We start from the raw sequence: 17,288 nt of genomic DNA, 5'->3' as shown, positions 1-17,288 counted from the left end.
CAGTGCCATAAATTATTTCTAAAACTCGACAAAATGGCTCCAAGTCTTTCCACAGGTTTTCTGCCTCCTCCGTTTCTAACGTATTTCAAATTCCTATGCCTTCACTGAGCTGCTGCAAGAAGCTAACATAGAAAAAAAAAAATCTACTGTATGAAAATACTCAAAACTTGTCCCTAAGTGAGTTTTCAAAAGACCATAAAAATAAGAATCAGGAAAACCTGTAGACATTAAACCTTGCATAAAGAAGGAGCCAGCCCAGGATCTACACAGCCAAGCCCACGGTACTCTAGGGTTACCCCCAGATCCTTCTGAGGGAGGATGACTTTTCAGAGCTGCCTGTTCCTGGGAAGTCACCAAATCCAAAACATCCCAGAATGTATCACTAGCATGCCACGTTGACGGCTTCCAGAATCCTCACTGTTCTGTGTCCCCTTGTGAATTGACTAAAATTAAGATGCATTATGACAGCTTTACCTATAATAAAACATTTTTCAAAAATTGAATTAGAGTGGAATTTCGATCAGAAAGCTATCTTTTCAAAAACTTAAAATTCTTGGGGCGCCTGGGGTGACTCAGTCGGTTGAGCAATCAACTCGGTTTCAGCTCAGGTCATGATCTCCTGGTCTCGCGGGTTTGAGGCCCGACTGGGCTCTGTACTGACGGTGTGGAGCCTGCTTAGGAGTCTGTCTGTCTGTCTGTCTCTCTCTCTCTGCCCCTCCTCTGCTCGTGCTCTGTCTCTATTCAAAATAAATAAACTTAAAAAAAAAAAAAAGTTTAAAATTCCTAATATGAAAATTTCACGAACAAAACAGTTTTTGCTGTCAAACAAACACGTTGAATACTACAAAGTGCACTAAAAATACTATAAACATCCACGTTATTTTAACGGACAATGCAATAAAGTAACGTATTTCCACAGCGTACAATGTGGGCCGGGCACTGCTCTAGGCAGTTCCCATGCTCTACTTCCCCCTGAAGTGGATGCCAACTTTATTTCCATTTTACAGATGAGGCAACAGAGGCAGAGAGCAGTAGCACTTGTCAAGGTCTCAGAGCTGACCCCAGAATTTGTTCTCTCAACCTCCACACCAGGGGTTGGCAAACTGCAGCCCACTATCTATCTTTGTAAATAAAGCTTTATCGGAACACAGTTACACCCATTTGTTTATGTCCATGTCTGCTCCGGCACTACAATGTCAGAGCTGAGAGGTCACAATACAGACCGCACACCACGCCTCCAATACTTACTTCTTCCCTTAGAGAAGAAGTTTACCAACTGTAATGCCTGGCTTTCACACACCCACTGGGTGCCCGGCACTGTCCTAGACACTGGGGATCCCAAACAGACCAGCCTCTGTTCACATTGGTTCTCATCTATCACATAATGAACAAGCAAATAGATAAATGTGCAAGGTGGCGGTAAGTCATAGTCAAGAGCAAGGCAAAAGGACAGGGACAGTGGAAGGGCTATTTCAGAAAAGGGCTGCTGGGGAAGGCCTCCTGGATATGGTGACATGTGCACAGACACCTACCTGAATGAATGGAGGGAGGGAGGGAGGGAGGGAGGGAGGGAGCAAGCTTCACCTCCGCTGGGGAACCGCACACGTCGATTTTCTCAAAATTTTCCATTAAGGCCCCCACAAACAAAATTCCCTTCCTCTCCCCTAAGCGCAAACATTTGTCTTTTGTCCCTGGCTTCAAAAACTGACATAAACCACAGCTTATTCGAACAGACCCACACCCACAAGCTGATTCAAATACACTCATCAAATGACCTATTTTATGGGTCTTACTTACTTAGGGGGAAAAAAATGTGTTTTAAGCATGGTGTTACATCATACTAGACGATAAAAGTCTGCTGTTACATGTTACCAGGAAGGTGAGCTTGTTTTCCCTGATGAGAGCAAAGTTACACTATCGCTGAAACAAAGTTGAAAGAAAAAGAAATAATGTGGCAAATTAAGTCATAATAATCTCAGAATCAAAACAAGTCACAAGCAGGGAGAAAAATTTCCAGTGTTATCCCATTCTGAAGGAATCAGTCATTTCCTAACTGGTAGAAACTAAACCAAACCATCCAGATCCTTATGATAAAAGTGCCACAGTGGTAAAATAAAAAAATTTTTAAAAATGAGGGTATTCACAATGAACAGAAAATATACCTAATATTTTTGCCGTCAGGGGGGAAGAAAAGCAGGTTGATAAATCTAACATTAGAGTATTTTGGTTATTAAAAATAGTAACATGGATATGTGTTTACCGTTAGACTAAAAGAGAAAACCTAAAAGAATATCATCTAAACCATCAGGTAGGGACTTTATGTTTCCTTACTGATGAAACATTGCCATAAGTGTGCAACATGAAACAAAATTTTGAAAACCCAGCGCATCAGCAGCTTTGAGGAGAGGAAGGACTATTTAGCTGTTACGAGGATAGACTTGGAACCAAATTCCCTGGGTTTAAAGTTTATTTTGGGAGAGAAAGAAAGAGAGAGAGAGAGAAGAAGAAGGTGGTGGAGAAGGAGAAGGAGAAGGAGAAGGAGAAGGAGAAGGAGAAGGAGAAGGAGAAGGAGAAGGAGAAGGAGGAGGAGGAGGAAGGCAGAGAGAGAGAGAGAGAGAGAGAGAGAGAGGGAGGGAGGGAGGGAGGGAGGGAGGGAGGGAATCCCAAGCAGGGTCAGCACTGTTAGCTCAGTGCACAACATGGGGCTCGGTCCCCTGTGAGATCATGACTGAGCTGAAATCAAGTGTCAGTCAGCCAGGGGCCCCCAGATTCCCTGGGTGTAAAGCAGAACTCTGACACACGCTGAGTGACCCAACTTCTCTGTGCCCATTTCCCTCACCTGCAAAACTGGGAGAGCGGTGGCTCCCGCCTCCAGCCTGTGTGGAGGCCTGCGAAGGGGCCTACCCTCTCTGGCAAGGTGGCCGTAAGACTTTCCTCGGACCCAGCCGACGCCACAGTCTCTAGTGAAACCCGCAGCACCCCCCTGGGTGAGACACCTCCTACTGGGTGCCTAAGTCAGCGGCTACCCTGAGCCCTGTGCCCTAAGGGCACGTGATGAGCAGGGAGTCTCTGGGCTTCCAAATATTCGTCCCTGTAACGAGTGAGGTCATGTCTAAAATTCTAGTTGTAAACCACCACAATTCCGTTATTCTACAGACTTCCGCTGGAAGTCATGTACGTGACGGAACACAGGCCCGCGCTTCTCAAATGTGCCACTTTACCTGCCGATGGTACCGAAAGATGCGTCGTAAAAATTAATCCCATGCTTGAGCGAACAGCAAAGATCCATCAGGAAGGTGTGAACAAGCTCCCTCACCAGGATCTTCCCTGCGTCCTCAGAAGAAGTCTACAAGATTTTTTTAAAATTCAATGAAAATCTCAAGTTCATGAGCCTCGGTAACATCTACAGAGTAAAAACTGGGCGATACCACGTGCCTGATGATGACTTAGAAAATATCTTACATGCTTGGTATCATTCAAAAAAAACCCCAAAGAACAGAAACACCAATCAAGACAAGACAAAAATACTCTCATATGTGGAATATAAAAAGAATAAACTGAGTAATAAATTTAAAAAAAAAAAAAAAAAAGCTCATAGATACAGAGAAGAGACTGGTGGTTGCCAGACGTAGAGGTTGGGGGGGAGTGAAAAAAAATGGGTGAACTGTTTTTGTTTTAGTTTAAATAAGCTGAATTTAAAAAGAAAATATTTATTTTTAACACTGAACAAACAGGGAGTTGCTGGAACAAGAAACAACAGATAAGGGGACACTTTAAGTCATGTCTCATTGTTTCCAAGCACTCCACAGTAAGGGTTCTCATTTAATTTTTATGGCAGGCCTGAGTCTGGCAGGGTAGAGATGATTACACCATTTTATGTAAGGGCAAACCATGGATCACATAGTGGAACTCCCCACTGCGTTAGCAAATACGGAGCAGATCAGTATCCGTACCCCCATCATTAAAGAATCTCTCTTGGGGCACCTGGGTGGTTCAGTCGGGTAAGCATCTGACTTTGGCTCAGGTCAAGATCTCACGGTTTGTGGGTGTGAGCCCCACATCGGGCTCTGTGCTGACAGCTCAGAGCCTGGAGCCTGCTTTGGATTCTCTGTCTCCCTCTCTCTCTGCCCCTTCCTCCACTTACACAAGCAAGTGCACGTGCTCTCTGTCTCTCAGAAATAAATTAAAAAAAAAAAAAAAAATAGTCTCTCTTTACAGCATACACTTCAATTAGAAAATCATTTTCCTAAGCTTCTATTTGCTTTTGCGTTGTGATTGATATTGTGATATAAGAAATAAATACATGGCACAAAAATGGACACATAGACCAATGGAATAGAATAGAAACCCCAGAACTAGACCCACAAAAGTATGGCCAAATCATCTTTGACAAAGCAGGAAAGAATATCCAACGGAAAAAAGACAGTCTCTTTAACAAATGGTGCTGGGAGAACTGGACAGCAACATGCAGAAGAATGAAACTAGACCACTTTCTTACACCATTCACAAAAATAAACTCAAAATGGATAAAGGACCTGAATGTGAGACAGGAAACCATCAAAACACTAGAGGAGAAAGCAGGAAAAGACCTCTCTGACCTCAGCCGCAGCAATTTCTTACTTGACACATCTCCAAAGGCAAGGGAATTAAAAGCAAAAATGAACTATTGGAATCTCGTGAAGATAAAAAGCTTCTGCACAACAAAGGAAACACTCAACAAAACTAAAAGGCAACCAACGGAATGGGAAAAGATATTTGCAAATGACGTATCGGACAAAGGACTAGTATCCAAAATCTATACAGAGCTCACCAAACTCCACACCCAAAAAACAAATAATCCAGTGAAGAAATGGGCAGAAAACATGAATAGACACTTCTCTAAAGAAGACATCCGGATGGCCAACAGACACATGAAAAGATGCTCAACGTCGCTCCTCATCAGGGAAATACAAATCAAAGCCACACTGAGATACCACCTCACGCCAGTCAGAGTGGCTAAAATGAACAAATCAGGAGACTATAGATGCTGGAGAGGATGTGGAGAAACGGGAACCCTCTTGCACCATTGGTGGGAATTCAAACTGGTGCAGCCACTCTGGAAAACAGTGTGGAGGTTCCTCAAAAAAATTAAAAATAGACTTACCCTATGACCCAGCAGTAGCACTGCTAGGAATTTACCCAAGGGATACAGGAGTACTGATGCATAGGGGCACTTGTACCCCAATGTTTATAGCAGCCCTTTCAACAATAGCCAAATTATGGAAAGAGCCTAAATGTCCATCAACTGATGAATGGATAAAGAAATTGTGGTTTATACACACAATGGAGTACTACGTGGCAATGAGAAAGAACAAAATATGGCCCTTTATAGCAACGTGGATGGAACGGGAGAGTGTGATGCTAAGTGAAATAAGCCATACAGAGAAAGACAGATACCATATGTTTTCACTCTTATGTGGATCCTGAGAAACTTAACAGAAACCCATGGGGGAGGGGAAGGAAAAAAAAATAGAGGTTAGAGTGGGAGAGAGCCAAAGCATAAGAGACTCTTAAAAACTGAGAACAAACTAAGGGTTGATGGGGGGTGGGAGGGAGGGGAGGGTAGGTTGATGGGCATTGAAGAGGGCATCTTTTGGGATGAGCACTGGGTGTTGTATGGAAACCAATTTGACAATAAATTTCATATATTAAAAAAAAAAGAAAGAAAGAAATACAGCTGACCTTTGAACAACACAGGTTTGAACTGCACAGATCTGCTTATGTGTACTTGTTTTTCCCATGAATGCAGTACAGTACTATAAATGTATTCTCTTACGATTTCCTTAATAACATTTACTTTTCTCCAGCTTACGTTATTGTAAGGATACAGTTTACAATACATATGACATACAAAATATGTGTTAATTGACTGTTTTTGCTACGCATAAGTCTTCCAGTCAACAGTAGGCTATTAGTAGAGTTAAAAAAAATTTTTTTTTCTTAATGTTTATTTATTTTGAGAGACAGAAAGACAGATAGCGAGCAGGGGAGTGGCAGAGAGAGAGAGAGGGAGACACAGGCTCCAAAGCAGGCTCCAGGTTTCTGAACTATCAGCACAGAGCCCGACACGGGGCTCAAACCCACCAACTGTGAGATCATGACCTGAGCTGAAGTCGGATGCTTAACTGACTGAGTCACCCAGGCACCCCAAGTGTTTTTTTCTTTTTTAATGTTTATTTATTTATTTTTTGAGAGAGAGAGAGACAGAGAGAGGGGGAGACTGAATATCCCAAGCAGCCTCTGCACTATCAGCACAGAGTCCGAAGCAGGGCTCGAACTCATGAACACCAGATCATAACCAAGCTGAAATCAAGAGTTGGGTGCTTAACTACTGAGCCACCCAGGTGCCCCAGTAGTTAAGATGCTGGGGAGTTAAAAGTTATACACGGATTTTGACTGCAGGGGGGTCGGCCCTCCCAGCCCCTGCATAGTTCAGGGGTCAACTGTATTTGGTCTTCAACCCCAGCTCCTGGCAGAGAGCCCCTAGAACCCCAGTCATTTCTTGTGTGATGGGGGTAACACCAATTCTCACACAGGGCTCCAAAATCTCCTGGAATGTTCTACTTGGTAGGAATATTTTTTATTCTAATGAGGCAACTCTTAATGGGCTCCTGGACAGCTTCTGGCTGGACACAGAATGTAACCAGTAGTGAGAGCATTACTGACCTCCCTGAATTCGAATGTCCTCACCTATAAAGCAGACACATTAAAAAAAAAAGATTAAAAAATACTCTTAAGAGGGGCAAGTTTAAACCTGTAGTTTTAAACAAGCTTAAGAATGACTTAATTTCTCTTGGTCTTTTGAATAAAATTCCACATTTGGGAGTGTTTTTATTAAGCCCCCAAGGCTTCCTGATAATAGGGCATACAAAACATGTTCAAAACAAGAGGACATAGGCCAGTCACAAAGATAAAAGGACGTAAAACACAGGGCTCTTGAGAGGTAAATTACTATAAAGTTCACAGGAAGTCTGAGCCTTCACTACTCTGGCCAAGTCCATGTTCTGAAACACCCTGAAGAAAATCAAAATGAGGATTAAAATGTACACTGGCCTTGGGTCAACTGGAAAGCAACTGTTCTAATTCAACGTTTGAGGAACTATTACAAAATAAATTACACATGTCAGTAGGTGAGGAAATTGGGGTTTTCCTAGACACTTGGAAGTAAAAGCAACGGGCCTTGAAACTCTAAGAGCTGGTGTGAACAGGATGGAAAGAAGGAAAAGAAGAGGTAAATGAGAGGAGGAGAGAGCCTGGGTCAATACTATGCGTCTACTGGGCAAGCCCAGCAGGGAAAACCAGCATGTCACTCAGCTAAAAGGAGCAACGGTTTTCCCTTCAAGGGAGAAAAAAAAAAGTCTAATATCAAAATACCTCAGAGAATAGAAACAATCTTATAAAAAAAAAACAACGAAAAAACCAAAACTTTAAAAAGATCATATTTCATCTAAGCGGAGAATCAATATAACCACGAGCCAAGAGAAACAGATCAAATGGAGGGACTTTAGGGGGTACGCTCCCCAGTCTCCAGCTGTGAGGCTCACACACTGACAGTGAGGTCAACTCAAACCCACCAGGACTGTACCTTGCCATGTTCCAGGTTCACGTCAACAATCCCATTCCAGCTGTAGAGAGCTGCTATATGGTTCAACAACTGCCCCGTAAAGAAACGCACCTTCTGGGTTTTTGTGATATTTTTATTGTGAACTACCTGAAAACAATAAAACACACGAATTTCAAGGAGCTCGATTTTCACAACAGTGTGTATTGTTTTTCATCATTACCAAAATCCTGCGGGCCCACGGCAAAATATTTGACCAGAAAAAGGAAAAACATAAAGAGAAAAACAAAATTCATCGGTATCTGAACCGTCCTAGGATACAGTTAGCATCTGGTATACTTCCTTTCATCCCTCCATCCCGCAACACAGAAGATGTATGTGTATCACTGTTGTGTTGTGTTTTGTTTTTGTCTCTGTGAGATTATATATAGTTTTCTGCCTACTTTTAAATAGTATGAACTTTTCCCACATTATTAAAAACTCCTTTAGAACACCATTTTGGAAGGCTATCATTCTAGCGACCATAATTTATGTCACCGTCCCCCAGGGGGTGCAAAGTGAGGTTGTTTGCACTCTATCGTCTGCTTCCTTGCGCCGAGTCCTGCCTGCGTCCCTGATTATACACTCGGAATTGTGGCACAAGGCCTCAGCTCCCCTCAAACCCACTCCCGGTGCCTCCCAGGGTGTCCTGGGTGGTTCTGAGGTTCCCAAGTCTGGGAACATGTTGAAGACCTCTAACGCACACCGCCAGACCTGCTAGAACACTGCCTCCACAAAAGCACCCGACTCAAAGGTACTTTTGCCAGCACTGAACGGCATTGTTTTAAAAGGTCAGGGCTAATTTGGTTGGCGAAAAAAACCTGTACCTCATGACCTGTGTTACTTTAAATCAGGGCTTCTCAGCACCCTGACATTCTGGCCCAAATAACTGCTGCAGGGGACGGACCTGTGCGGGCAGGACGCTGGGCCTGGTCTCTACCCACTGGGTGCCAGTTGTTACTTCCCCGGTTATGACAACCAGAAACGTTTCCAACACTGCCAAATGTCTACAGTGGAGGGGGCAAAACCACCCCCAGCTGAGAACCACAGTTTTAAATACTATGCTAATCAGCCATTTTTATATGGATTGCCAGTTCATGGCTTTTAACGACTTTTTGTGTTGGCAGAGTCGTAGAGTTTTTCTAACTGAGCATTTAAGTTGCTTCTGTATTAAAGTCAGTGATTCGTTCAGCCAGTTTTAAAGTTTCTACAAGATGCTTGTAAAAGGCAGAATATATAAGGCGATACATAGTCACATTTTGCCGGGTGTGTAAATGAAAACAGCCATAACTTACAGCTCCCAATTATCCCTGTGGCTTCCCGTGAAAGGGCAAGCAATAGCATGTCTCCTGGGGTGACAAAACTGCAGCCCGAAGGAAAAGTTTGCCATCCCCCAGCCTGTGTGCCCTAAGACATTGTGGCTCTAGGGTCCTGTCACACCCTGGGGAAGACAAACCGCAGAACAACACTGAGTACCAAACACGTACCTTTGTTTTCAGCGTGGACAACAAAATATTGACGGTGGAAATCCTGTCTTCCTTTATGCCCGAGCTAAAAATGCAAGGAATAAATTCTGAAAGGAAAAGGTTCAAAGCATTAAACTCAAAAATATTTTGAACACGAGAGCAGATGAGAGAACAAATTACTTCATAAAGTGGCACAGCAAACAATGCCATTCGCTCCCTTTTTTATTTTCTGAAGGTTTTGTCCTTTTCAATTATACATGTTCACAGTAGGAATAAACCACTTCATGACATGGGAAATCAATATCTAAAGGTAAAACAATGACAGAGCCGTTAAAGAGGTTCAGTAGTTCTGTTTTACTGTTCTTCATATTGACTATTTGACAGAGAATGTACGTACAATTTTGCTGAATTTCTCTCTTTGCTTAGATTTGCTGATACCTATATCTTTATCTATATATGTTTTTTTGGTGAGAGGGCTAGCAGGGAGAGGGGCAGAGGGAATGAGGGGAAGAGAATCTTAAGCAGACCCCATGCTCAGCACGGAGCCAGATGTAGAACTCGATCCGTATTCAACGGAGACGAAATCAAGAGTTGGACACTCAACCGACTGAGCCACCCAGGCGCCCCCAGATTTATATTTTAAATCATTTTATTGACTGTGGTAGAATTCGGGATGATGTGTTTGTCTGCTTTCTTTTCATGCGTTTGATCTCCAAGGAATCAGCTACCACAGCTCGATGCCGTATCATGACTAACGTAATGGTGACACTGGGCAGAAACATCAAAGCGATTAGAATTTTGCTTGCTCCAGAGGTGCTCAAAGGGCACACACATATTTTCTACAAAGGAAATTCATTCTCAAAAGAAGAAAAATCAGAAAATACCAAACAAACCAAAAGGATGAAATTTGAAAGCAAACATAATTCCACTACCCAGAGGTAACTAGTTAACCGCTAACCTTCTGATATATCCATATCCCGTTAAATGTATCTTTCAGTAAAATGGGGTACTCGAGTTTTATAACTGAGTCTACACCCCATCATATGTTGTTTAAAAGGCTGACATCGGGAAGCACATTTCTACGTCATTTCTAACAGCTGCGTTCCACCTTACGATTAGTCCTGTTTGTGCAATCAATCCCTTGACGGTCAACAGTTAGGAGGAGTCCAACTTTCAGCGAACGTGAAAAAATTATCCACTAAGAAAACCTCTACTCACATCCTTAATTCTACCCTTAGGATAAATGGCTAGACGTGGAATGGCTGCTGGATCACACATTTTTAAAGTTTCGACGCGTTTTTCAAGTTTTGCAAAGTGCCCTGCAAAAACATTAACTGAAGTACAACCCTGCCCCATCAGCAGCGCACATAAGTAACCCCAAACCGCCGTCCTTTAATAAAGGCCGGACGGCGCAGACGACCACGGGAATTTGGAAGAACCCTAGCCCTGGGAGCAGCAGCAGCAGACCTCACACAGGAGCGGCCACAAGAGGTTAAGGCCTGTCTGCTGCACCGTGCAACGAAGGGGTCTCCTCCGTGGCACCGCCTCCCCCGTCAATGGGGCTACCTGCGTGGACCAGGGCTGACACCGTATGGAGTGACCGGCACCCACCACCCTGTTCTTAAACGGTCGCTGGCAGTCGTCCGGAGACAGCTCTAAGGCTCCCACCCTGGGGGAGGTGAGAGAAGGACTGGAGACCCGGCCACCCCGGGCCACAGGCACCGTGCTGTTCCTCCGACTCCCAGAGCTCTGGCAAGGACGCGGAACCTGCGCACAGAGCCTGGTATCACACCGAACACCTGCTACGTGCGAAGTGCCTTCCTTCTAGTGCCATCGTTCTCCGTCTTACTGAATCTCTCGATGAGGAGCAAGCGGCCCGAACAGGCTCTCGGGCCACAGCCACCAGAAGGTGGTCCAGCTAGACTTCTCTGAAGTTCCATTACCGATATTCTGGTAACACTCAGCAAGGCCACCGAAGTAACTAAACTTTAGTTTTCCGAAGTCAATTACCAAGGAGGGCTGGGCAGCCAGGGCTACGTATCTGTGCATGTTCTGGAGCCACAGAGCCTCCTTTGTTCGTACGCGAGTCTCAAGTTTGCATCTCTCCTTTGTCAGCACGTCGCCCAGCATTCCAGGTAGCCTGACAGGAATGCCTCTGTCGGTGCTCACGAGCGACATCAAAACCGCACCGACCGCGGCTTTGCCGCACACGCGTCCAACATTCTAGTGTGTGCAGCGGCCGTAAAGGCTGCAGACTGCTCAACCTGGAAAAATGTTTTGCGGCAGATTTTCCAAAACACAATCGCCACCAGGCTTTGCTACGAGACAAAGAGGTGCACCTACCTTTCAACTCCAGCACCTGTGCTATCGTGCTGTCATCGCCGGCGATCAGAAAGGAGAGGGCGAACTGAATGTAGGCCAGCCGGACGTCGTGCACACCCTGGGGGGGCAAAGGAGACCACGTGTCATGTGCAGGAAGCAGGGACTTGGCGGCACGCACGCCCCTCCCGTCCCAATGGCACAGAGGCCTTGGGGCTTGTGCCGTCAGAAGGCTCAAAGTCTAAAACAATGGTCATGTCTCTATGGGAACATGGAACCTTTTCTCTGCTCTTCTCCCTCAATCTTCTGCTCTACTTTTCCTTGTCTTTCAAGCTGTTTTTAAATAGAAAAGAATGAGTAGGGGCACCTGGGTGGCTCAGTCGGTTAAGCGTCTGATTTCAGCTCAGGTCGTGATCTCACAGGTTGTGAGTTCGAGCCCCACGTCAGGCTCTGTGCTGACAGCTTAGAGCCTGGAGCCTGCTTCGAATTCTGCGTCTCCCATCTCTCTCTGCTCCTCCCCAGCTCACACGCTGTCTCTCTCTCAAAAAATAAAGATCAAAAAAAAAAATCTTTTTTAATAAAAAAATCAAAAAAAAAAAAAAAAGAGAAGCATGGGTAAAGTTTGGCTGAGTCCCCTTCCCGGTCATAACGTAAACATTTTGGGTAACTGGACCACTTTGGTATGGAGCAGGAGATTCCCAGCCTGTCCAGACACCATCTACTTCACTTGCCAATGAAATAATATACGCATTTTTGAAAATCCAGAGCCAATGGAAAGACTGGTTCTGCTTCTGCTGACACCAATGAGGTGCTGTCTGGGTTTTATCAGGTATTATAAATTCACACCAGACACCGCGGCCCAGACGCTGCCCTGTTACCAACCCTGCGTGGCCTTCCTGGGACTGACATCTGCACTATTCTGCCGCAACCCAAGACAGAGGGCGTCCCCGAGGAGGCCCATAGGCCATGACCAGTAGCCAACACTTCAGGGGAAGTCGCGGGGGCCATCTGATCAGCTTTCCCTCCCGGTAATTTTAAGACACACGCGTGTCTCCTCATCGGGTTCACACGCCAGTAGTCATGCGGATCGCTCACCGGCTGTACCAGCAGCAGCTCATACGCTGGGATCCTCCACTGCTTCAACTGTCACCTCCTCCCTACTTGAGTTATCCCAAAGGTACCCTAATTGGTTGCCAGGAAATAAGTTAATGCACGGAGAATTAGTTCCCTGAATGCCCGCAAAGATTAAGAAGTCCGCCTTCCAGATGGTTCCATTCAGTAGTGGCAGGGTGGTGGTGGTGGGGAGGAGGAGGAGGAGGAGGAGGAGGAGGAGGAGGAGGAGGAGGAAGAGGCCAATGTCATTTACTGAGCACTCACTACACCGGACACTAAGTCAAAGGCTGCACATCTGTTACTTCATTTACTCCCCTGAACAACTTGAGGTGGAGACGCCTTCTACACCCATTTTACAGATGAGGAAACAGGCTTTAAAAACTCACTCAAGGACATGCAGCTACTAAGTGAGTACGTACTGGAACTGGAAAACAGGAAATAATTGTACAAACATACTGCCTCGTGCTCGACTTTACGTCTGACTGGACAAGTGCTTTCTCCTCCGAGCTGCCACGGCATTTTCATCTTGCTTTTTCTCAATCTGCAAGGATCGCACTTGGAACCACCTAGGCCTCTACATGAGAACTGAATTAATTCTGTCTTGTTGTGTCGGGTGTCTGTTTCTCGGGGAGAAAAGAAAGGCCATCAGACCCCTACCCTGCAACATCCAGATGGAGGCCTTGCACATTCGCTGTCCTCACTGGGTCTCCACTTCCATCCATACCCCACGGCATTTCAGCAAGACCCTCTCAGGCCGATCCTGGTTTATTCCAAACACACTAAGCGCTGAAAATTATGCTCCCCATTCCGGGGACGACTCTGTGGGCCTCCTCACAAGACAGAGTTTGGGTACCACGGTCACTAAGGTCTTGAAAGTGAGCTGCTTTTCCTCAGCGTACCTGCAATGCTTTAGTGCCTTCAAAACACAACAATTCAGTGGTGTGCAAACAGCAGTTATATTCAAGAGGCCATAATCTCGGGCTGAGAGACCACTCAAAGACGACTAAGATACCGTCCCTGTCCTCAGGAAGCTTAAAGGAGCCACCGCTCCCGAATTATCTAGATGCCTCGTTGAAAGAAACACATCAACTAACTCAAGCACAGTTAACTTGTTATCTCGACCCACGTGTGTCTCGTGTTCCGCAAGAATGCCGGTGAGATGCCAAAACTTGCCTGGTAAGTTTTAGCAGCTAGGTGCTGCTAGCTGGCTGGCTGGAAAGGTTCTACAAGTTTGGGGGGGGGGGGGGAGTGAGGGGGGATGCCCACTTAAGTACTGGGAGTCAGGGCCCCGGAAGGTCGGTTGCAGTTATGTGCCACTCTGGGTCCTTCCATCCTGCTTGTACACAGCAGCTGAACTAGATCCCCTCAAGGGTCCCCCCAGCAATGAATTTCGAACTGATATGGAAGTGGGTCCTCACCTCCTGGCCTCCATCTCGCATATCCCAGCCAACCCCCAATTTCAGACCCCTGACTGTGAACACACCAAGATCACCCTAGACACAGCGCACACCCCCTCCAAGCAGCCACTGCCCTGCCTCCCGCTCACGCCCCCGACCAGACAGCCCCTCACCATCCCCTGGGCCTGTGCCCTCCGTCCCAGCAAGCTCCATCGGAGGCAAGAGGGCCACATGCCCCATTCCTACTCTCTGACTTCACAGCGTTATTATCCTAGGAAGAAAGCATCCTGGGCTCTTTACGGCTCGTTCCGCAAAACGCTGTCTAAAATAGACCAAAACATATTTGGTAAAACTGCTCTCTGGCAAAGGATTTGAACAGTGCTTTCTTTGGCTGGATGAAAAATAACTCTTTTCACAAAGCTTTAAGAATTCCCTCCAAGATGCTAAAACACACCCATTAAGAAAAAATAGATCTGTAGATCTATCAGCTTCTTCAATAACCGAAGGGCATGAGAAAAAGGTTGGGAGGCGGGGCTTTGAGAAAACTCAAAGCCAGGGAAGAAATTTAAGAAACATACCCACCAAACACAATGGGTGGCCCTTGTCTGGATCCTGATCTGAATCACAAAGCGTAAAGACATTTCTGAGACAGTGGGAAAAACGGAGACCGAACTGGGCATTCACTGATACCAAGAATTGTGAGCAGTATTAGGTGTGGTGATGGTAGTGTGTTTTTTTTTTTTAAAAGCTCATTTTTTGTTAAAGGTACACGCTGAAATTTTTACAGGGAAATGCGGTTCCCGGGTGGGATTTGCGGCACTAGACCGTCCCGAAACAACCAAACATGTGGGAGAGGGGGCAGCGCCTGCAGCTGGAGGACAGGTAGGTGGGGATTCTCTGTGCTGCTCTCTTTTTTAATGTCCGTGACATCCCTATATGGGGGAAAAAAAAATTAATGTCTAAAACCATTTCCTAAAACAAAACATTTAAGGTATGCCACAAAGTAAAAACACTCCCATCTTAACGATAATTCTCATTTTACAGACCGAGGAAACGTAAAATAAGTTGCCGAGACCCCGAGGTGAAGTGGGCGCGGCCTACAGCCGGGGTTCAGGCAGGGACGCCCCAGTCGTGTCTTGGTGGGTGGTCTGGGCACTGACATATTTTACTTAGGAGGCTGAGCTGGTTGAGGTCAAGAGAGAGGGAGTGGAAGCAGGGAGGGAATCTGATGGGTAATTACTGACAGGCTGACTGCCAGGTAAGACCAAAGAAGCATGACATCTGCCCTAATGTGCAAACGGCACGCAGATTCTTTTTAGAGATGCATTTAAATGTCAGGAGCCATCACTCAATGAACGGAATTTGTTGACACAGAGTATGTGAATAATTCACGGTACTAAAAAAAGAGAATCCGCGAGACACTAAGACCTGGGATTTTTTTTTTTCCCCTCAGGGAACACCTTGTTTGTAATTCCAGGAAAACCCTCAACACGGGGCCCAACCTCACCAAGCCATACAAGTTACTTGGTGTTACTATGATTAACCTTCAGTCTATTACCTGGAGGTGCGGAAACTCCGAATCCCTGAAGAGTTAGAGAATGAGGTGCGGAAGTAAATCACGCTCACGTGGCCCTCCACCTGGGCAGACAGGTTGCTGACCGTCGGTCTGCCGTCTGTGCTCGGGATAGGGGTGTGGAGAACGGAGCCCCAGCTGTCGATGGCACAGCCGTGCCAGCAGGGAGGGCTCACACAACTCTTTCCAGCTTCTGAGTCCTCAAACTTGTGCTTTCTCCTCAAGAACCTCTCTCAACCCAAGTGAAACTTCTAGGGCCACCAGGGAATTCTTATTTTTTTTTCATGTTTATGAGAGAGACAGACAGACAGAATGTGAGCGGGGGAGGGGCAGAGAGAGAGGGAGACACAGAATCCGAGGCAGGTACCAGGCTCCGAGCTGTCAGCACAGAGCCCGACGTGGGACTCGAACTCACAAACTGTGAGATCGCAACCTGAGCTGAAGTCAGACGGTTAACCGACTGAGCCACCCAGGTGCCTGGGAACTTTTTTTTTTTTTAAAAACACAGCTCTCCTGAGGGGCATGTCCGACTTCGGCTCAGGCCATGACCTCATGGATTGTGAGTTCGAGCCCCACGTTGGGCCCACTGCTGTCAGCACAGAGCCCACTTCAGTTCCTGTCTCCCTCTCTCTCAAAACTAAATAAACATTTAAAAAAAAAAACAAAAACAAAAACAACTCTCCTGAAAACCATTCACCCTTCCATTCTCTTTGGCACAGTCCAGCACCTACTCCTTATAAGACGTACAAACAGGAGGCACAAGAAACATTAAAAAGCCGTAAGTATCTTCCTTGATGATGCCACTTCCTAGTTGAAACTTCCAAGGGTTTTCTCCAAAATGGACAGAATAGGATCAGGACCGGGACACCCCACGAGGTACGTGGGAGGTTATTCCGTCTACTCTGTGAAGACGCTCACGAGCTAGGTCATCCTCACGAGCCAGGAGGGCACGGCGATGCTGAGCCCCCAGAGAAGCCGTCCTCAGATGTCCCTGTCATCCAGGCTCTGCCGCACATACAGGCCTTCTACTCCGCCCACATGAAGACCAAGGTCGAAGAAAGGACAAGAAACAAACTGCTACGGCCCTCCAGAGAGCAAGGAAACACACGGGAGGTACAAGACGCTGGGAGCTCCTCACCTTTGAATCCCTCTTGGTCGCCAGGGTGTACAAGGTCTTTTTATTCAAATCAAAATGGCTGCAGACGTCCCTGGCGGCCTCAGGACCCTGGGTCACCATGGCGGCCATCAGGTTGAGACAGGCTCGAGCCATCCTGTGGGAACATCAGGCACGTGAGGAAGAGCAGAAGCACAAAGCCACGTCACTGCAAAGCCAAGTGCACTCCGGGCTGTGCGGTCTGCTGTCCCCAAATCAGAAAAAGGAAGGAAACAGATAGGTAGGCATGCTTAAAAAAACAAAAACAAAAACAAAAAAACCCAAAACCAAAACTTCACACAATCTCCAAATAAAGCTTAAAAACAGAGTCTGAAGAGGATCCAAGAATACAAAATGTGAGACACAAAGAAGATGGCAAGGTCTCTCCCCACTAACTCATCACGTAACTGGGAGACCCGCGGCTCGTCCCCACCACTGAGGGCACAGAAGACGTCTTCGGAGCGGGCGTCTCCAAAACCAAGCTCTCAGCTGCCTTTCGGTTCCCCTGCCCCCCAAAACCCGTGGTTGACTGCGTGCCTACCACACCCCAGGCCCCGTTCGAGGTGCTGGAAGACAGCATCTCATACGACACTCAAGGCCCCCGCCTGCACGCACCTTGCATTCCAGC

General features: G+C 46.2%; 1 protein-coding gene across 5 annotated transcripts in view; it reads right to left on the bottom strand.

The window, feature by feature from the left end:
- Window positions 1-17,288, bottom strand: part of URB1 (URB1 ribosome biogenesis homolog) — an 84,118-nt gene that overhangs the window by 61,798 nt on the left and 5,032 nt on the right. For 4 of the 5 annotated variants that reach the window (XR_006207060.1, XM_042954833.1, XM_042954834.1 and 1 more), the window contains exons 4-8: window positions 16,646-16,778; window positions 11,449-11,545; window positions 9,127-9,212; window positions 7,625-7,750; window positions 3,222-3,346 (exon numbers count right to left, since the gene is read on the bottom strand). Coding sequence is in view for 4 of the 5 variants with exons in the window: in XM_042954833.1 (XP_042810767.1) it covers window positions 3,222-3,346; window positions 7,625-7,750; window positions 9,127-9,212; window positions 11,449-11,545; window positions 16,646-16,778 (567 nt within the window). In the remaining variant the exon portion in view is untranslated. Of the gene's footprint in view, window positions 1-3,221; window positions 3,347-7,624; window positions 7,751-9,126; window positions 9,213-11,448; window positions 11,546-16,645; window positions 16,779-17,288 lie in introns of those variants that run through there. The other variant, XM_042954836.1, reaches the window with a different exon arrangement.

Source organism: Panthera leo, chromosome C2 (assembly GCF_018350215.1).
Source record: "Panthera leo isolate Ple1 chromosome C2, P.leo_Ple1_pat1.1, whole genome shotgun sequence".
Taxonomy (NCBI): Eukaryota; Metazoa; Chordata; class Mammalia; order Carnivora; family Felidae; genus Panthera; species Panthera leo.
This window is presented reverse-complemented; position numbering and strand designations above follow the sequence as displayed.